The following is a 21421-nucleotide window of genomic DNA, read 5'->3' on the forward strand; positions in this document are numbered from 1 at the left end:
GCAGGCTTGGAAAAATATAAACAAGGCTTGGTTTTCAGGTGATTTAAAGTGACAGAAAGAGCTAGAGCCTCTGAAAATTGTAGTAGAATGACAATGACAGGTGAGCTCTGGTGGCCTAGTGACAAGAAGCTGCACCGCAATCCTAGAGGAGCACAGTTCGAATCCACCAGATGCTCTGTTGAAGAAGGAGGGACAATCTTCTCCTGTACCAGTCAGATCTGATTTAATGGTATACACACACACACACACACACACAAAATAATAATAATAATAATAAATAATAAAAAAAGAATGACAATGACACTCTGTAATTAATAGTTAGTTGGGCCAGAGAGCTGCAGGCTATAGGGCCTGGTGTGAAACCTGATTTACAAACTAAATTGTCAGTTTGTTGTGTTTGAGGAATACATGGTTCTAATTGGTACAGCATTTGCCTGTCAGCTAACTGCACTGAGATAACTTGTGGGTTGCTGTGAAAGCTGTGCCACCGGTGTGTCAAATGCCACAAGGGTTATCTGTGTTGGACAGGTTTTAATAGAGTTTCCAGATTAAGACATACTAGAAAGCAGGAGTCGCCAGCCACTTCTTAAATAACAGGCCTCTTAAAACCCTATAAGCAGTAGAAGCATGTGGATAGTTATAGTAATAGAGGAAGAGACTGGACTGTAAGTCAGTTCAAATTAGGAAAATAATGGCCTACATCCTTTAATAATTGGAGCATGGAATGGATGAAGCCTGAATGTCAGAAAACATCAGGATAGATGGGGGAAAAAATGGAAATTCTCAATGACTTTACCTTACTTGGATCCACATCAACACCCTTGGTACTAGCATAATGCACTGGGAAAGTCTGCTGTCAGGGACCTCTCCCAATTATTGAGGAGCAACAATGTCATTGTGAGGATTAAGTTGCACATGATTCAGGTCATGGTCTTTTCAGTCACTCGCTATGCATCTGTGTAACGAGGGGATCTGAAGATGTATGCGTGGAGTGGGGGTTGGGAGCACTTAAAGGTGAGGAACGGTCAGCTTAGAGTGGATCAGGCTGGCTCCCAGAAAGAGGGCGAAGGTGGTGGGAGGGTTAGAGCCATTCAGAGAAGCCCCTTGATTGTCATTTCCAGTCCTGCAGTAGGATCCTTGTTGCCTGGGTGGCACACATGGTTAAGCACTCAGAGAGCTGGACAGTGAATAAGGATGACAGAAGAATTGATGCATTTGAGCTGTGGTGTTGAAGATGACTACTGAATATCCATGGACTTCCAAAAGAAACAACAGATAACGTCTTGGAGAAGGTGTAGCCAGAGGTCTTCTCTGGAAGAAGTAACAAAGCTTTGTCGCATATACTTTGGGTATGTTGCTAGGAGAGGATATTCCTTGGAGAGGGACATCATTCTTGGAAAGGTGGAGGGAGGGCTGGCTAAAGAAAAGATCCTCAACCAGATGGAGTGACACAGTTACTGCAGCCACGGGCTTGAGTATATCAGAGATTGTGAGGATGGCACGGGATTGAACAGAGAGGAAATCTGTTGTACCTTGGGTCACTGCAAATTGTACTCAATCTGAGGAAACCTAACAACAATTTGAGAAAAGCCACCTAATCCTTCATATTTTTTCTCTCCACGTCCACATTTTTCAGGCCATCTACCTAGTCTGATTTGCTCTCTCCAAATGAAGAAAATAGAGCTCTGGAAACATGTTCACTTACTCAAGTAGCTGGAAGCAGTTTGGGTTTAAATGTCCCCCACGATTTCCTTCTAGAATTCTTTTGTGTATCCAGACTAGTCCCCACCACCATGATGCTGCATGCCCAGTGATAACACCCCAGGCCAGCCTACAAGCTCCCCGCTGAGCCATCAGTCTGTCTAGTGTGGCCATTTGACTTCAGCAGACCTTACTAGCCCAAGGTGGGCATGCCCATGTAATTTCCAGTTACCCAGAGGGACACACACATGATCCCAGGGTACAATGAGAGACCCAATCAACAAGGAGGGGCCCATAATGTCTGCCTACCCAGTAACTTTTATCACACATTTAATCCCCTATGTGTTCATGCCTCGTCCCTGAGGGCAGCCTTTTTTAAAATTTACATTTGTATCATTATCCTTAGCAAAGTACCTGACATAGGAAGTACTAAGAAACTGCATAAATAATATTAAAACGTACATGTACCAAGCATTTAGTAAGGCCAGATGCCCTGCGATTGTTACCTATTATCAGGCCTTTCAGAAGGTTTGTAGGGCTATGTTCTTGTTGAAAGTTGCTGTTGAGTCTGTTTCTGCTCATAGGTGTCCATGTGCACACCAGTGGATTTGTGCTCTGTAGGGTTTTCAAGGATGTGGCCTTCCAGAAACAAGTTTCTAGGTCTGTTTTCTGAGGCAACTCAGGTGGGTTTGAACTACTGGCCAATTGAGTAGTAGCTGAACACGTAACCATATGCACCAACGGGAAACTACTGCTGGGCTGTGTATATCCTGTTTTACAGGCGAGGATACCAAGAGTGAGGGATAAAACAGCTTCAATGTCACACAGCCTGTAGGTGGTAGAACCTCAGCATTTCAGGTCTCCAGAGCCCAAACTCGTTCCATGCATCCCCGTACTTCACAGTCTGAGTTAGCCCGTACTTCACATGTCTGAGTTAGCCCGTACTTCACATGTCTGAGTTCAGCAGGCAAGAGCTGCAACCTAGTTCAGCTCCTCAGACATTAAGAGAAGAAGCCCTGCGGTGTAGTGGGTAACATGTTAGGCTGCTAACTGAATAGCTGGCAGTTTGAATCTGTTGCCCCCAGGGAGGAAAAGTGGCTCAGCAGCAGTGGGACAACCTTTTGGTTTTGATCACCCACTGTTGTGAGTTGGTTCTGTCTCATAGCCATTTTCCCTCAGATTTATGAGGCTGTAAATCAGCTTTAGTTTGCTTGGCTGCACAGTCAACACTTTTAGTACCAGAAACCAGGAAATAAAGAGAATTGCATTGGGAAAGTCAGCTGTCAGGACCTCTCCAGAGTACTGAAGAGCAATGATGTCAGTCTGGAGACTAAGGTGCGCCTGATCCGGGCCATAGTCATTGCAACTGTGTGCTATGCATGGGAGAGCTGGACAGTGACTAGGGAAGAAAGAAAAAGTATTGATGACTTTGAGCTGTGGTGCTGGAGAAGAGTGTTGAATATACCATGGACTGCCAGGAGAACAAACAGGTTTGTCCTGGAGAGGGTGAAATTGCGCTGTCCTTGGAGGCAAGGATTCTAAAGCTTTGTCTGACAGTCTTTGGGCATGCTGAAAGGACGGACCAGTCCTTAGAGACTTCATGTTTGGAAGAGTGGATGGACAGCACAGGAGAGGAAGACCCTCAATGAAATGGATTGATTCAGTGATTGGGGTGGTGGGAGTGTGTCAAAAACTGAGGGTGGCACAGGATAGAGCATAGTTTAGGGCTATTGTACATTGGTCACTATGAGTCACAAGTGACTTCACGGCACACAACAACAACAACAACAAATCATTATGGGAGGAAATTGCTCCTCATCCTCCCAGGAAGAGCAGGTGGATTCAAACAGCAAACCTTCCACATAGCAGACTGATAATTATGCCACCAAGGCTCAGTAACGCTGTTTTAAGGTGAAAGAAGTATATAGACTTTCCTGCCTCCTTGGGAAGGAACACTAACTCAAACCATCGTGGGGGGACATAAAAATACTAAACACATGGAGAACAGTGTCAGCACTTAAATTGTGACTGTGAAGAACTCGAGCCACATTTCCTTCCCTGCTTCCCTGGCACGAGACAGTCATATCCCTAGTGCTCTGGGATGCCAGATCCCTTGGAGGACAGTGATGCTGCCAGGGTTATTTTCCCCAAGGGCAAACGTGGAAACTCCCACCAAGAGGCCGGAGAGAAGAGCCTGGGTGATAATGAAGGCAGGAAACCTCTGAGATGTAAACATCCCTCCCAACCCTCCCCACTCTGGGTGCTGGCCTGAGCAATGAGCTCTCCAGCCTGGCTATGTAAGGCCTATTAGAGTCTCTGGGTTCGGATGAGAGCCTTAGATGAAAGCAAGAAAAAGTGTGGCCTGGAGAAACAAGCTTTCAAGTACTTCAAGACTAGGGGAGGAAACAGACTGAAAGAGGAAGACTGGCCCAGCCTGGTCAGTAAGGAGACCAAGCGAGCAGTGGGCAGCAGCTATGCGCCAGAGGAGAATGAACAGACTCTTGTCAAGGCCTTCTGTACTAACATGTCTGTTAAACCTAGACTAGGCTGGATGTGATAGCCATACTACATACTCAGAAATGACTTCACTCAGGCCTTTGGTCAAAGTCTCTCAGACCTGGAATGACAGGTTCTGGGGAATCCAAGATTGTCAATCCCAAAATGAGGTGGGGGTGCAGAAGAACTGTGATCAAGAGATGCCTAGCCTTGCCCTGGCCTGCCAACTGTGTTCATACATGCACAGAAATGGTGTTTATTTTCACCTGAGTAGGTTCAGCTTCTGATCACAGAAATGACTGGGTTTTCCAATGATTTCCACGGAATCAATAGGCTATCAAACAAAGCTAGGCTGGTAGGACTCTTTCTGGAATTGTTTTTTCACTAAGAGAGATGGTTGTTGTTGTGGTGGTGGTGTATTGTAGTCGGAATTGACCCATAGCTGACCCTCCAGTGGGTTTTCAGAGGCAGTTAATCGCATGGAAGGAGACTGCCCATCTTTCTCCCACAGAGAAGCTGGTGGCCTCGAACCGTATGCCTTTGGGATTGCAGCTCCGCTTCTTGCCACTAGGCATGAATTTTTACCACTGCCTCTGTGTAACGAGGGGATCTGAAGATGTGTGCTAGGGGAATAGGGACACCTAAAGAAGAGGAAGGGTTCCGTTAGAGCAGATCAGACTGGCTCCCAGAAAGAGGGCAAGGGTGATGGGAGGGTGAGAGCCATTCAGAGAAGTCCCTTGATTGCCATTTCCAATCCTGCCGTAGGATCCTTGCTGCCTGCGTGGCACACATGGTTAAACACTCAGCAGCTAACATAAAGACTGGCAGTTTGAGTCCCCATCTGGAGGTACCTTGGGAGGAAGATCTGGAAATCTGGCTCCAAAAGGTCACAGCCACTGGAAGCCTGTGGAGCCCAGAGCTCTGACACATGGCATCAGCCACCAGGAACTGGAGTTGAATCTATGGAAACCAGTTTGTTTTCACACAGGGTCACATGATGAGGCAACTGAGACTCTGCCTGACATGAGCTGCTTGCTGGGTTTTGATCCCAGGCTCGTGGGCAATTGGAGGGACCAGAGGGTGTGCAGATTGAGGAGAAAAGTATCAGGCACAGGGGTAGGTAGGAGTTGGACACACAGCTTCCCTTTCATGGAGTGGAGGCCCCAGCTTCCCCTACAAGATGAGGGAGGTCAGCACAGAACTTGGTCTGGGGGTCCAAAAAGCAGCACTGGTGCACACGAGGATGTGAGAAGTGGTTTTATTCCAGGAGCGTGTTTCATAAAGGCGTCTTCAAGGATGGCTAGTGGCACATGCTTTGGTCAAGAAGAGGAAAAGCAAACAGAATACGGCTGAGTCCCCACAAAAGATGGCTGACAAAGGCAAAGAAAGCCTGGTGGAGACCCTGGAACGAGGGAAAGACTCTCACACAGCCCTTCTGAGCAGTAGTCCTTTTACATTCATGAGAAGCTTATGCTCTCCATTTGCCCAAGGGCGTCTCAGGCCTTTGAATCAATCCTCAGGGCACAGCCATCTCCTCCCCTCAGTTCTGTCCTAAGCTGCAGCGGGAGGTGTTCCAGGTGAACTCGACCCAAAGTCCATGGAGATGTGCAGCCATTAGGGTTAAGGACCCCACATTGGCAGAGTTTGGGGGATGCACACACTGAGGCACAGGGGCACTGTTGAGAGAGTACTGGGGAGAGCAGGGGGGCAGTGGAGAACCCTCCAGGGTGGGCGCTTTGTACAAGGGAAGCTTGGTTCCCAGTCCAAGGACTTCATGGAGTGGGCAGGACGATGGCTGTTCAGACAAACAAGGAAGGGAGATAGATGGTAGGAGCTTAGGTGGACGGTGGCTCCAATCCAGAGCAGAACCCTTTGGGAGATCAGGGACTTCTTTAAGAAGCAGGGAAAAGCCATGGACCCTCTCCTCAGGATGCTGCTTTTTTTTTTTAACAGTTTCAAGAGATTCCTGGACCCCCTAGAATCTGTGAACTTTCTAAGGGTCTGTGGATCTCTGTCTGGCCTAAGAGACAGGGGCTCCTGGGGTTGGGTGTGTCTGTCCCAGGTTGGTTTCCATTGAAGTCCTGATACCAGTAGCCTTTTGCCCAAGGTCTCAGTGCCTGAGCCAAGGAGGGAGGAGATGGAGGAAACACAGAAGGGGCAGTTCCAAGACAAGATCATCCGGGGAGGGAGAAAAGAAGCCAGGAACTGTTTAGGGGAAACAGTAGTTTGCCCCAGTCCCAGCCCCTCAGCCCACAACAATGGCTGCCACTTGGAGGGCAGGGCTCCTAGAACAGGGATTGGAGAATGAGGACCAGGCTCCGCCTCAAGACTCCACTAATGACTTGGGGGCTGTTCATGTCCCAGAAAGGAGATACCGTTCTTCCTGCCACCCCATTATTCTGTGTTTATAGAAGCAAAGACCTTTGACAAGGGAGGGGGCAGATACTAAGGATGAAGAGGAGGTGACAGCTGGTACTTGGGGGCTGCCCATCCGATAAGAGGTAGGACAGGGCACCAGCTTATCATTAAGGCTTGAGGGAGAGGTCTTGGCCTAACACACAGGCAAACACAAGTGGCATCTGTTTGAGATCCATGTCTTAAGGTTGACCCTCTGCAGCCTCCTGATAAAAGTCCAAGGACCTACAGCAGCAGGGTTCTGAGGCTGGTGAAGCAGGGGAGAGAGAAACTGGCTCCGAGGGAGGAAGCCTACTCTTTGGAGGCTTTTCTGCTCTTCTACGTTTTCTGCAAGCTACCCATCCTTTGACCACAGGACCCTATCCCTCCCCTCAGCCCATGCACAATGCATCTCTTGGACAGGTCACCTCCTTCCTACTCTTTACCTGCCTCTGCAGGCTGCCCCTCTCCTCCCCTCTTCTGTCCCCAGCTGTCAGCCTCCCTTCTAGGCTCTCACAGCTTGGCATTTTCAAGAGAAGTCCACAACCCAGCTGGGCCCGTGTGGGCTTCTGTCCTTGCTCCCCATAGCCAACAAGGGGTGGGCCCACAAAAGGGGCAAAGGAGAGAACAAGGGCCCGGACCATCTGCCCAGCCACAGTCCAGCTTCCGGACTACCTCCTCTCCCAGGGAAAGGCCGGATGGCAGAGAGGGCATTAGGGTGTGACCCTGGGTCCAAACACCCTCCGGAGAAACGTGTGTGGCGGCAAGGGGTGTTTGCTGATGATTCAGGCAGAAATGTGAGGAGATGGAGACAGCCCGCTTTATACTCCCCCACCCTAACCCTCTTCTGGTCCCAAAGTCTCATGCAAATGGTACAGGAGGCCTCGGGCTACAGTCATGTGTGCGGCAACAGCTGCCACTGCTGGGCTGGGGCGTCCGCCTGACACTTGTTGGTCACCAGCTGGGCAGGCTGCGTCTCCAGGCAGAGTCCGCTGACTGACTGCTGGATCAAAGAGCCTTTTCTCCTCCATTTCTAGGGGGAGATGGAATAAAACAATGATTAAAATCACCACAATGTTTGTATCTTCATTTTGCCTATATGTAAATTACCTGTATCTGCCTAGAAGACATCCCTGTCATTTAAAAGACTTTGTGTCCCTTAAATTCACAAGAATTTGTGAAATACTACACAACAGGGATAGAATGAGAACAGGTTCTGCTGAGTGCCATAGGTCAGTGACAAAAGGCCAATTATGGTCGAAGACCGTAAAAAATAAGAAATGGATTCTACACAAATAGAATCAACCTTGGAGGCTTGACAGAAAGGAGAAGTAAACCCAAGAGAAGAAAAAAAAATGTTTAATTTAAAAAAATGCTTTCTCTCTAAGCTGCTGGAGTATTCTCCCTCTTGGGTGGTCTTCGTGCCCTCTTGCTCCAGCAGTTCCCACCCATATTGTTTTTCTAAATAATTTTTTTTAATGATAAGAAATATTTTAAGACTTTGTGTCCCTGTCTTAAGCCCCGCCCCTCCCAATGAGGTTCTTCTGTAGCTGGTGTGAATAACGCTCTAGGTGAAAGGAGACCCATGGACCGAGTCTAACACAGAGACGAATTCTGTTTGGCCTGTGCTTCCCAGCCACCCAGTCACCACCCACCCACCCAGTCAGGTGCCACTGAGTTCACTGCAGCACTTGGTGACTCCATGTATATCAGAGTAGAACTCTGCTTCATGAAGGTTTTCCGATGAGATCAGGTGGGCTCAGTGTGGTATGACCCTAGACTTCACAAGGATTTCAATGGTTGGTTTTTTCCAGAAGTAGAGCACCACGCCTTTTCTCCAAGATGCCTCCGAGTTGACACAATCACCTGCTTATTGGTTAGGAGCTGAGCACGTTACCTGGTTTGCACTACCTGGGGACTTCCTGGCCTGTGTGCACAATGTTTACTTAAAACCTGGTGTGTGCCCACAGAAGATCTTCATTTCTAACTTCTCATTAAGCAGTGGGCCCAGTTTCCTATGTCGGCTGATTGGGATTCTCACTCTCTGGTTCATCAGAGCTGCTTCTGTCCTGTACTTTGCTGCTATACGGTCCTTTTCACCCACGAGCTTGGGTGGTACAGTCTATAGTGAGTTACAGTGCTAACCCAGAGGTCGCACCTCCCTGGCTGCACGAATCCACCAGCGGCTCTGAGGGGGGGGAAACGGGCAGTCTCCTTCCATGTGATTTATGTTGTTGTTGTTGTTATGTGCCGTCGAGTTGTTTGCAACTCATAGCAACCCTATGTACAACAACCTTAAACCGTGCTCTATCCTGTGCCAATCTCATTGCCTCTGACACACCCATCCCGAGTACCCGAGTCACTGAATCAATCCACCTCATAGAGGGTCTTCCCCTCCTGCGCTGTCCCTCTACTCTACCCAGCATGATGTCCCTCTCTAAAGACCTGTCTCTCCTTACAACATGTCCAAAGTATGTCAGACGAAGCCCCAGAATCCTTGCTTTCAAGGAGCAGCCTGGGTTAATCCTCTCTACGATGAATCTGTTTGTTTTCCTGGCAGTCCATGGTACATTCAATACTCTTCTCCAGCACCACAGCTCAAAGGCGTCAATTCTCCTTCTATCCTCCCTAGTCATTGTCCAACTCTCTGATGCATAACAAGTGATTGCAAAAACCATGGCCTGTATCAGGCGCACTTTAGTCTCCAGAGAGACACTGTTGCTCTTGAGTACTTTAGAGAGGTCCCTAACCGCAGACTTTCCCATCGTAATACTTTTATTTCCTGGCTACTGGTGCCGAGAGTGTTGACCGTGGAGCCGAGCAAACTGAAGCTGTGAACACTCTCAATCTCTTCGCCATCCATCCTGATGCTACTAATTGGTCCGGTGGTGAGAATTTTTGTCTTCTTGACATTGAGCCTCAGTCCATACTGAAGGCTATGTATGTGATTTATAGCTTCAGAAAACCCACTGAGGGGGTAGCTCTAAGGCCTTTCTAACTTGATAGCAGTGAGTTTTGAGCTCCCCACAGGCATTGGAAGGGAGCTCTGGTGGCTAAGGAGTTACACTGCCAACCCAAAGGCACTCTGTTCAAATCTGCCTGCTGTTCTGCAGGGGAAAGATGGGCAATCTCCTCCTGTGAGATTTACAGCTTCTTAAAATGCACTGGAGGCTTGGCTATGAGTCAGTTCTAACTCAACTGCATGTAACAACAACAAAATAGGCATTTGAGTTTGTGATGGCTGGCCCCGGTGAATCTTCTGCTTCTTCAAGCAAGATTTCATTTCCCTGCAGCCCTAAAAATCTGACTTGGCCATAACCATGAGAGCAGTTTTCTTTATCCTTTAGTGGAAATTGGTCACCATTTAGTCAAAATTGAAAACTTAAGTCAACTGGGATCATGTGGTAGGGAGAAGGCCTGAGTTTCCCCATCAGAGAGTCATGAAGGGGCTCCCAGATCAACGTCTTCACCTCTTGACATCTCACCTTCTCCAGGTTTGACAGGAAGAAGAGTTGTTTCTACAGAATGTCTTAAAAGTACTTAGATGGAGCGTAGGATGTTGGTGGAAGAGTTAGGGGAAGAGAAGAGAGCCTGAGGCACAGATTTCAAGGATCAGGGAAGAATAAATATGCAGACAGGTTTATTCTTTGTTTCCCTTCCATCTCTCTTCTTCCTGTACCCACCCTGTCCTCTATAAAAGATGAGAGATGCTAGAAACATGTGGATTGAGCCCAGTGGTTTTTGAAGGGGAAGGATATGTGTTCATTTGGTGAAGTTAGAAGAGCTACACCATTGTGTATTCCTGGGACCTGGGCGAGATCTGTGGGTGGACATGGGGTCACTGAAGAAAGGAACCTACTTGGGATACACAGGGTGGAATTTTGGGGACAGTAGATCTGAGACTCCCTATGGGAACTGGGGGAGATGAAGGCTGAGGATGAGCCTGTCTGTGGTCCCAACAGAGCAAGGTTCTTGCATAAAGCACAGGGAGCAACGAATTGAAGAAGGCCTCTCTGACCCCACAAGATCTTACTGTATCCTACCATTCTTCCAGACCCTGCTCTGTAATCCAAGCACTGCCAAGTGGGGTATGGCCACGTCCTCCCTCACAAGGTCTGGCTGAACATTCTATCTGAGCTGCAAGGCCCTCCACTGGGATCCTTGCTGTCTTTGCTGCTGTGTCATCAAGTTGGAACCCACTTAGAGCTGTCCCTCCAGTGGAGCAGTGACTGCTGGGGAGGCAACTGCCCAGCTTTCTCCAGCAGAGCATCTGGCGGATTCAAAGCGCATGTCTTTGGAGTTGCAGCGCAGCTTCTCACCACTAGGCCCCCAGAGCTCCCTGCTTGCTGCCACCTGTAATGGGAGTGTTCAGCCCTCCGTAACATAATGACTACCCCTCCTCTTTCCTCATCACTAGACCACGTCCTTCCTCCGTTCCTGACACTGGTGTAGCCTGCACACTCCCCGACAAGGCACACTCATTGTATGATGAATGAGTGAGTGAATCAATCAGTCCCCTCGTCATCAGGAACTGCACCCCAAATTGCAGGATTCTCATTTCCCACCAAAGCCAGCAGGGGCAGTCTCTGGGCTTCACAGACCCTTCTGGACTCTCAGTTCTGGGCCTGGCCAGGGCAGCCTCCCGTCTTACTGTTCCTTGCAGGGCAGGCAGCGAGGAGACTGAGCTCAGAGGCAGCGGTCTGAGCGGCAAACTACGAACTTCCTCACACCTGCCCCAGTTTACAAGAGCCTCTCACGTGCATGAAACCCAAGGGCCTTGGAAATGGGGCCAAAGGAGGACTATGAAGGGAGACCTAGATTCTAGGAGCTATCCGCCCAGCAAATGGAGCACTACACGGCCTGTCCTCCTGGGAGGAGGGCACTGCTCTGTCAGCGTGTGGGGCCGGGGAGGACTCTCAGGAGCCGAATGAATGGCCCACGGAAAATTCCTGAAGCTTCACAGGCTAGGTTAGCATGGAGGAGAGCATGGAAGCTTCAGCCCCAGAAGGAGAAATGTTGGCTAGAGGACACCCTGGAAGCCTTTTCAGCTTTTCAGCTTTGACCTCAACAAGGAGGTAGGGGTGGGTTCTCTGAGGGAAGGTGGGGGGCTGTGAGCAGAGCAGGGGGCAGAGGATGAGCATCTGGGGGTGGACAGAGCAGGCACATGCTCTGTCAGAAAGCCTGAGAAGTCAGTGGTCCTGCAGGCCAGCAAGCAGGGGCCCTGGTCCACCACCCTCTAAGCTCTTACACACACAGACACACACGCAGAAGTAGGCGTGGGGAGAAAAGAGGGAGTTTGGCTGCTTTTCTGGTATGGAATAGCAAACTTCCAGTCATCCTTAAAGAGAGCGCTGACCCAGGCAAATAGAAAAGGGGGTGGGAGAAAATGCTGCGGGCCAAATTAGAGGGCCAGCATTTCCTTCACCCAGAACAGACCCACAGTCTGGGCAGGGTCAGGCATAGGGAGGGAGGCCACCAGGAAGGCGAACAAAGAAGGCTGGAGCAGGCTCCTCTTCCTGTCCCTTTCCTGGGCCGCAAGGAAGCCCTCTGACAGTGGAGGAGAGAGCAGCTAGTTTTAGAAGTTGCTGGACCAGCTTTGAAGACAGGGGTCAGGCAGGGAGTGGTTCTGGTTCCCACCCTGTCACTGCTGGCTGTGTGACTGAGCAAATGATTTCATCTCTCTGAGCCTCAGTCTCCTCTTCAATTGACAGAATTAACGGGGACAGCCTGGGTTAAGTGTTTGACAAGTGGAAAAGGCAGAGTTTGCCCGAGGCTAGTTCCAGCTGCTTAGAAATCACTGTATCCAGTCTCCATGGAGTTCATCCACCAAGAAATGCTTACTGAGCATCTGTTATGTCCTAGGTTATGACTGTGGGCTTAGGAGTTCAAATTCCAGCTCTACTTGTTAGCAGCTGTGGGATCCAATATGCATTTCATAAGTTCAGCGAACCTCAGATTGTTGATGTTGTTGTTATGTGCCATTGAATCGACTATGACTCATAGCGACCCTCTGTGAGCCTCAGTTTATTCACCTATAAAAAGAGAATATGGCTAGGAGCAATGTAACTAGATTGCTGGGAGGATAAAAAGAGATAATTGATGTAAACCTTAGCACAGGTTAATGTGCTCAACTGCTAACTCAGAGGTGGGATGCATGTCTACCCAGAAGTACCTCAGAAGAAAAGCCTGTCTGTCCAGCTCTTTGCAGAATGAGTCTGTGAACCCCCCATGGAGCACAGCTCTACACACATGGGGTTACCATGACCGAGAACTGACTATATGAAACAAAAACCAGCAAAGGCTGTTGACTTAGGCCCCCGCAGACAGTCTCGGGAAAGCTATCAGAGTCTATATGTCTAGCCCCAAGGGTGCTGGCTGGCCTGTCCTCAGAGGCCAGTCATGCGATGTCCCTTCCATCAGAGTAGAGCCTTACCTGACTTCCTTCTTTTGGGTTGCACACTTGCAGCGCCACCAGGGCCCCAGGGGAGGGGAAGGCAGCAGCCAGGCACTTCCCCTGCTGCTGGATGAGATGGTCACTGAACAGCCACTCCTACAAGACAGGGGCAGAAAGCCTGGGTCACAGACTCAAGTCAGCTGTGGAGAGATGACCTGACAGATAACGGGATAAAGCAAATACAGCACACTGCACAGTGCGGTAGAAGCCCCGGGGGGAGTGGATGGATGTTCACTCTATAACACTTCCACCTGTTTGAAATTTTTAATAATAAAATATCGTGGGGTAATAGAGGCTGAGCTTGAGCCCAGTGGGAGCTGGCCAGGGGGCAACCAAAGAGGTACCAATGGATAGGGGAGGGTGGGGAGAAGACAGGACATGAGACCAGGAGAGCTAGGGATCTGGAGAAGGCTGGGGGTCTCCATCACCCACTCTGGCTCTGACATGACTCAGACACTCGTATGTTGCTGCTGTGTGCACACATGACACCACTGCCCGAAGGCCATGCAGCCTAGTGCACAAGCTGCAGCTCAGCAGAGAGCAGGGTGCTGTGTAGACGTTTCTATCTCTTCAAAAAGGAAGAGGGTGGTGTACAGAAAGAGGCCATGTGGCATGCTGAGAAGGGGACACAGGATGTCACAGGAACAGACTCGAGTAATAAAGTGAGAGGGCACAGCTTTCAGGGCGTTGGGAAGGTGAGTTTGTGGAGTGTAGACAGAAAAGATGAAAATGAACAGAGGGAAGCCCCTCACCCCACTCTTGGGCAATAATGACATCAGCTCCTTCCACTCCCAGTGCTCCTGTGAAGTCCTCAGCAACTTACCTGGGCTGCAGGGGGCTTCTTGGCAGACCCTCTGCAGATTCCCATTCCGAGCAGAGTGTCTCCAGCTGTGTCCTGGCCCTGCGATTCTAAGCAATTGACGCCCTGCTTTATGATGCCAGGGAGCACTTCCTTCTCTGGGACACTAAGATAAAAGGCAGTGGTCAGTGTGGTCCTCTGCCCACTGCCCCCTACAACCTCCCAGTCAGCTCCCGTGGTACCAAGGTCCCAATGGAAAGTGGCCTTGGGGCCAGCAGCAGACAGTGGAAGCACAGGAGGACTCAGCCTGGGTTGTCGGCGGGGCCTTCTGAGCAGCTCCCTGAGGCCAGGCCCAGGGACTCACAAGGATTCCAGAGTACAGAGCTCAAGCAGAGACATGTGTTCTTGGTCCAGAAAGAGGAAAGCCTGGGTGAGGCTGGGGCCTAAATGAGGGTGCTGTAATCCTCTCTTCTTCACTCAGGGACTATTTATTATAGTTCCCTTTTATTATAATTCCTGGAGTCTGGCAGTAAACTCTCTCCTACTGACAAAATCTGGATAGTTTGACAATTTTCTTCTTGGAAGTTGAGTGTCCTAAGAAGGGGTATCAATTATTAGTCCTTCAGGACATCATGAGGGTTAACAACAGCCCTCCTGGAGGAAATCAACTGGGCCTGTGCAGACCCAAGAGGTCCAAACAGCCTTGTCAGGAAGCTGGGCAAGGTGGTGGTGATGGTCATCCCAGCTGCTCCAGGGATGCAGGGGGGCACAGGTAGGTGACCCCACGGACACCACAGGAGTAGCATCTGGCCTTGAGGCTGCTGCCTGAGCCCATTTCCTCCATAAGCATTGGTGAGTGATCACCATATCAAATGTCTGACCAGCTTGCCCAATGCATTAAGCAACTGAAGACAGGAGAAAGAAAGGAGGATGATTTAGAACAATCTCTGAACACTTCACTGCATCCTCCCCAGAGCACGGTTCTCCGAGACGAAGCAGCAAGCAGGGCACTTATCTTTATAAATGTTAGTGGAATCTATAAAGACACCCCCTTCCCCAGCTCCGTGACAAGGCTGGGCTGAGCAGTGCTGTTTGGAGCTCGTGAGTCTATCTCTGCTTCCAGCCTGATGGGGCTTCTCCAGACAGGCCTAGCATTGGCCCTTATGATGTCTCTGCAGGACTAGGACACAGTGCCCCTTCTCAAGACACTCTACATCCAAGAAGAAAATTCACAAAATATCCTGGTTTTGTTAGCAGGAGAGGGTTTACTGCCATCTTTCAGGAGCTATAGTGCAATGTAGTGCAGAGTCCACTGTGTGATTGGCGCCCTCGCAGACATGGCATGCTTGTGCGATGCATAGCCGTACGACTGTTCCTGGCAGTTTGAACAAAAGCAATAACAGCTACTAAGGCCAGCTGCAGGACACTGCCCTTGAGAAGCAGGCCTGCAGGCCTGCGGGGATACCTGGGAACAAAAGGCCCTTCTTTAGCCTCCTCAGAGACTTGCCCTGACCACCTGCCAGCATGGGCAGCTATCAGGGTCTCCTTTTCAGAGGAAAGTTAATATCACTTGCGCCTAGACACCTCCTTTCTAACAGATAAGCTGATCCACTCCTGGCCCCTCAGCCTGAGAATCGAATGGAGGCAGCACATGATTGAGTTGGCTGAGGGTGAGCCAACTGACAGAATCCAGCTGGGAGGTTTTTATCTTATTAACAAAAAACCATTTTGTTAGCTTTCACATGGTGACAGAACAAGCAGAAGGTGACTTATGGTCTCCATTCAACATAGCTGATTTTATTCTTCTGTTTTGTGATTCATCTGTTTCTGATAATTACAAAATCCTTCCTGTTGATCCTTGCGTGATTCTATGAGGCCCTGTATATATGGGAGGCTGGGGTGTAATGAGGTAATATCCCTACAACTAGAGGCTCCCCGCTCTCCTAGTTTCTACCTTCTTGGCTAGAGTCAGGAGACGTCATCCAAATGTTATCTTCATTTTGCACTAGTGGCACAGAAAAAAAAAACTTTCTTTTAAGGGAAATGAATACTGTCCCCTTCAAACTAGATGCTTCTGGAAAATGTTCATTTATTACATTTTAAAAAATGAACGTTCCTCCCTCCACAACTATTGCCCAGGGAGGTATGGCGATCCTGACTGCTGACTTTCTTCAAGGATGTCGCCATTGCTAAAACTATTTTGGAATTCCTTAGAAATTGCTCCTGGAGTCAGTTCATTCTTATGACTTTCATGTCACAGATTATTTAGTACCCAGAATTCAATTATCTAGGTTAATCATCTAACTAATTCACTGGACTTGGCTTCAAACTAACAACCATGGCTGCTATCCAAAACTCAAGTCTGTCCTTGAAGGGCAAAATGTGCTTCCTTTGAGGATATGTGAGCTGTGGACGCAACTCTGAAAAGGAAGAATATTCCGGAAAGCCATGGCAGCATCCTGGGGGGAAAGTCAGCGGCAGTGGAAACACCTTAGGTCTCCAAGGTGACTGCTGTCCCAGGAAGAATGCTAATTTCAAAGACATTATTTAGACATTGATTATGCAATGAAGTCAGTCAATAGTGAATTGAGTGCCTAGGCTGTGGCAGGTGCAGTCTAGATGCTAGAGATAAAGCAGCAAACAAAACAGACAAAAGCCTGCACCCTCATGAAGTTTATGGTCAAGTGTGGGGAGCGGCCAGATCTCAAGTATGAGAGATGGTGGCAAACATGGCAGAGAACGATTGAGCAGGGCAGGGAGGGGAGGACGGGGGTGCTGCAGGTGTGAGAGGTCAGGGAAATTCTCCACGAGAAGTGGGCATTGGGGTTCAGAGCTGAAGGAGGTAAGGAAACGTGTTGTGTTGATATAATAGAGACACTGGAAAAAGATTTTAAAATAAGGGAGCACAAAAATAAGGTATTTATATGTAACGACAACCCAAGTGAACACATCACTTGCATTTTTCTTCCTCATTTACCAGAGCAAACATTTCCCTGTGTTTTTTCACAGACTTTGTGATTATAATATTAATGGCTTCATAACATTTGCTTACCTTGATGTATGGAGAGTAATTGAACTCAGCCCTATTATTAGACGTTTTTTTGTTTTTAATTGTGGTGGGGTTTTTTGTTCCTTTCCACCACAGCAGCACAAACGGCTGCAGTCAGTACCTACTTGGCAATAGCTTTTTGCTTTGGTTGCTTTATTTTCTGGGGATAAATTCCCAGGAGGAAGAGAACTGGGTCAAAGGGGACAGATGTTTCTGTGGCCTCGGCTATATACGCAGTCATGCTTTCTTAAGGGATCAGGTCCGATGCCACCTTTAAGATTCAGTTCTTACTAAGTCAGCTCTTACCACTACTCATTTATAACTCTTCTCAATGACCTCTCAGCTGCTGAGAGCCTTCACATGAAGGTGGACACCAGAGACCACAAAGAGCCCAACTGGGATGGGACAGTGAAGGGTAGAGGGGTTCGCCCATGCTGCTCCTCTCGGATCCCCCTTCCTCCCCCCACCAGGCTGGAGTACACAACAGAGGGAAGGCTGCACTCACGTGAGCTCCGGGTACACGTTCTCCAGGTACCAACGGAAGGACTTGCAGTTCATCTTCTTCCGCTGCTCAATCCGTGTAGCCACACTGTAGGAGAAGGCAACGAAAGATTGTCCTGGAGCACAATCTAGTTAACCATTTCTACAACGCAGATGGGCTGTGAAATCAATTTAGTGGGTCATGACCACCATTAAAGAGAGAGAAAGCCAGAGCCCTGTAGATTAGATCCGATTAGTACGGAACAGCATTCCTCCGACAAAGGAAGCAGGGAGGAAGTCCCAGAGAAGAAAGCAGAGACCTCTCATCAGGCACGTGGTAGGAAACAGCCCAGAGACTCCAGCAGGTTGGCATCCTCAACTACTTGCCTCAACAATTAAGGACCAGGATCCTGTCTCATCTGGTCTCGGCCTCTTGCCCGATGTTATTATCAGAACTGCAAGCCTACCCCAGGTCTTACGGCCACTCTTCATTCTTGTTCTCAAAGTCCTGCTCAGAGATCGGCTTTCAGGATGAGCTGAGCCCACAGGAATAGTGTTTTGCTTTTGGCTTCTGACTCTTTGGGGGTCTCAGTTGTTAGCTGTCATGAAGTTGGCTACCATTCATGGCAAGTTCATACACAACAGAACCAAACGCTGCCTGATGGTGCACCATCCCCATGATCCACTGAATGAATCACCGTGATTGAAAGGGCTTTTACTGGTTGAGTTTTGGAAGGAAGTTGCTAAGCCTTTCTTCCTAGTCTCTCTTGGTCTGAAAGTTCTACTGCAACCTCTTCCACATCACAGCAACACACAAACCTCCATGACAAGTGGAATAATGGATGCACATGAGGAACACCGGCTGGGAATCAAACCAGGGTCTCCTGTGTGGAAGGTGAGAATCCTACCATTGAGAATTGACACCTCTTAACATACCACAGATTGGTTATCTAAAAAATCTATTATTTTTTATTTAGTTGGTGTATATTTTCTTCTCCCCTCTCCCAGCTTCTTCCCCAGCCCTCCTCACAATGCATCTTTTTTCCAGACTGTTCTCATACATATAATGCACTACCTTATATTCCTTTCAGATAGTTCTTCCTCTATTTATTCTAATGCAGCGTTCATTATCTATCCACTCTTTCCCCAACCCCCCATATTTGTCCTATTTTATAACAGTGGTGTTATGTACTATATGTTCATTTGTGATTGAGATATTTCACTCAGCAGAATGTCCTCCAGGCTCTCCCATGTTGTGTAATGTTTCACAAGTTCACTGTATTTCAATGCTGCATAGTATTCCATTGTGTAAATGTACCATAGTTTTTCTATCCACTTGTTTGTTAATGGGCCATAAACTGCCTCTTAAAGAGAGAAAGCAGAATCTTAATGAACTGGAAATACTCCTTTCCTGCATTCTACTTTGTAGGATGGGTCTAACAATAAAGGGGAAGTTTTCAGAAATTTTGTAAAAAAGAAACTGATATCCTTGGGACCAGCACAGAAGCTGTCCCATTTCCTCACCTCGCTCATCTTCACCAACATGACCATTTCTTTGAGCCTCAGTTTTTCCTCCTGTAAACTGGACACATGATCACTCATCTCATAAAGTTTTTTTGTGAGACTAGCATAGGAGTTGGCACTAGTAGAGTTTTGGTAATTGTTAATTCCCACTAAAAGAAATACTCAGTAATCTTCTTATAAAAAGGGATGGACATAAATAGAGGAAGATTAATTTACAATCATTAATAATGTTTCTCAACTTTTTTTACTACAATCTTAAGTGAAAAAGAAATACATCTTCATTGTGATCTATTAAATACCACATTCATACTTAGGTACACACATATATTATTGTTAGGTGCTATTGAGTGAATACAACTCATAGCGACCCTATGAGCCCTATCCTTCACCATCCTCACATTTCTGAGAGCCCACTGCAGCAGTCACCTTGTCAATCCACCTAGTTAAGGGTCTTCCTCTCCTTCACCAACCCTCCACCCTTCCCAGCATTATGACCTTCTCCAAGGAATAGCCCCTCCTAATTTCCTGACTGCTGCCACCAAGGGTGTTGATTGCTTATCCAGGCAAAATGAAGCTGTTGACAGTTTCAATCTCCTCTTCATTCATCATGACACTGCCTATTGGTCCAGTGCTAAGAATCTTTGTTTTCCTGGTACAGAGATGCAATCCGTAGTGAAGGCTGCATTCCTTGATCTTCTGCAACAAGTGCTTCAAGCGCTCCTCACTTTCAGCGAGCAAGGTTGTGTCAACAGCATAACGCAGGTCATTGATGAGTCTCCCTCCAATCCTGATGCCACACTCCTCTTCATAGAGTTCAGTTTCTTGGATACAGATTGAATAGGCATGGAGAGAGAATACAACCCTGATGCACTCCCCTCTCAATTGTAAACCATTCAATCTTCCCTGTTTTGTTTACACAACAGCCTCCTTGTCCAGGTATAGGTTCTGCACAAACACAATTAAGTGCTCTGAGGCTCCCATTCTTTTCAATATCAGCCACAACTTGTCATGATCCACTCAGTCAAATGCCTTTGCAAAGAAAATAATGCACAAATAGACATTCTTCTGGTATTCCTTACTTTCAGCCAGGATCCATCTGACATCAGCAATGATATCCCTGGTGCCATGGCCTCTTCTAATGACCAAAAAAGAATATAAATTTCTATTCTGATCTTTTAAAATTTTTTATTTTAATTGAGATTTTAATGAAAGTTTTTAGAGAACCTGGATTTCCATTCATTCATTGTTGCACATTTTCCTCCCTCCCTACCCCATTAGTTTGCTTTTCTCTTTGAAAAAAAAAATTCTTTCATTGTTGCACAATTTCCTCCTCTCCCTCCCCAATCCACTTTGACATGCAGCTCTTATTCTGGACTGTTGTCATGCAAATAATACCTAATAATATATTCCTTTTAAACAGTTCTTTTCCTCATATGTTTCAATGCAGTACACATTATTTATCCTTTCTTTTCTTAATTTCCCCCCAACTCTCATGTCAGTTCTGTTTTATAACAGTCACATTATGCAATATTTATCCTTTTGTGACTGAGATATTTCACACAGTATAATGTCCTCTAGGGTTACCCATTTTGTATAATATTTTATTAGTTCCATGTTTTTCAGTGCTGCATAATATTCCATTGTGTGAATATACTACAGCTTCTCTATCCATTTGTCGATGGGCACATTGGTTGTTTCTTTGCTACTGTGAACAATGCAGCAATAAACATAGGTGTGCATATATCTATACTTTACTAATCTAATCTACAGTGTTCTATTTTTCTCTTTTTAGAGTGGTGGTCATGACACACTAAATTACTTTCATAATCTATAATCATTCTAGAAATGGTTAAATAGGTTGTAATCCATGAAAAGAAAACCAGCTAACAGATCACAAATTCTGATCAACAGGGGTGGAGGCAAAACCTCAAGGGTTTCCTGAAGCCAATCTCTCTCTAAAAAATCCTACAGTTATTGTGCAAATCTTTCATCAGGGAACCTCTGCCTTCATCTTCCCTCTGAGGTTATATGCCCCTCAAGGACGAGGGTCTTGTTTCTACATTATGTATCACACCAAGACCCAGAATATCTCATTATAGTGGAAATGTAGTCACAAAGAGGCTGAGAGTGATCCCCAGACAGACATCCTTCTCTGTATTTTGCTAAGGTGTTCACATGAGTGGGAGGACGCCAATAGGGGAGCAGGAGGGAGCCCACCTGCCAAATGCCTTCCCAATGGCTGAGGGCCGGGCCTCGTAATAGTATTGTTTGTATTCATCCATCCACACCTCTGCAGTGCGCTTCGTATTCCTAAAAGGAGAGGAGAGAGAAGAAAAGAAAAAATAAAGTCACCAGGTAGTCCAGGATTAAAATTAGCTCCAAGATTTGCTCTATGCTGTACAAAAGAATCTCACAAGTGTGTGCAAAACCTCTACTGGCTTGCAGTGATATAAATTAGTACAGCATCTTTGGAGGACATTGTCTAACTCACCAACTTTGTAGGTATGCATATGCTTTGCTTTCT

At 47.4% G+C, this 21421-nt stretch overlaps 1 protein-coding gene across 1 annotated transcript in view; it reads right to left on the reverse strand.

The window, feature by feature from the left end:
- Positions 1–7147: 7147 nt before the first annotated feature.
- The window catches only part of GALNT16 (UDP-N-acetyl-alpha-D-galactosamine:polypeptide N-acetylgalactosaminyltransferase 16), a 158533-nt gene continuing 144259 nt past the window's right edge, over positions 7148–21421 (reverse strand). Inside the window, exons 11-15 of the mRNA XM_006884747.1 lie at positions 21115–21207; positions 17399–17482; positions 13869–14010; positions 13025–13141; positions 7148–7624 (exon numbers count right to left, since the gene is read on the reverse strand). Of these exons, the coding sequence (XP_006884809.1) occupies positions 7487–7624; positions 13025–13141; positions 13869–14010; positions 17399–17482; positions 21115–21207 (574 nt within the window). The 3' untranslated portion in view covers positions 7148–7486. The remainder of the gene's footprint in view (positions 7625–13024; positions 13142–13868; positions 14011–17398; positions 17483–21114; positions 21208–21421) is intronic.

Source organism: Elephantulus edwardii, unplaced genomic scaffold (assembly GCF_000299155.1).
Source record: "Elephantulus edwardii isolate Elephantulus edwardi_28Jun2011 unplaced genomic scaffold, EleEdw1.0 scaffold00037, whole genome shotgun sequence".
NCBI lineage: Eukaryota > Metazoa > Chordata > Mammalia > Macroscelidea > Macroscelididae > Elephantulus > Elephantulus edwardii.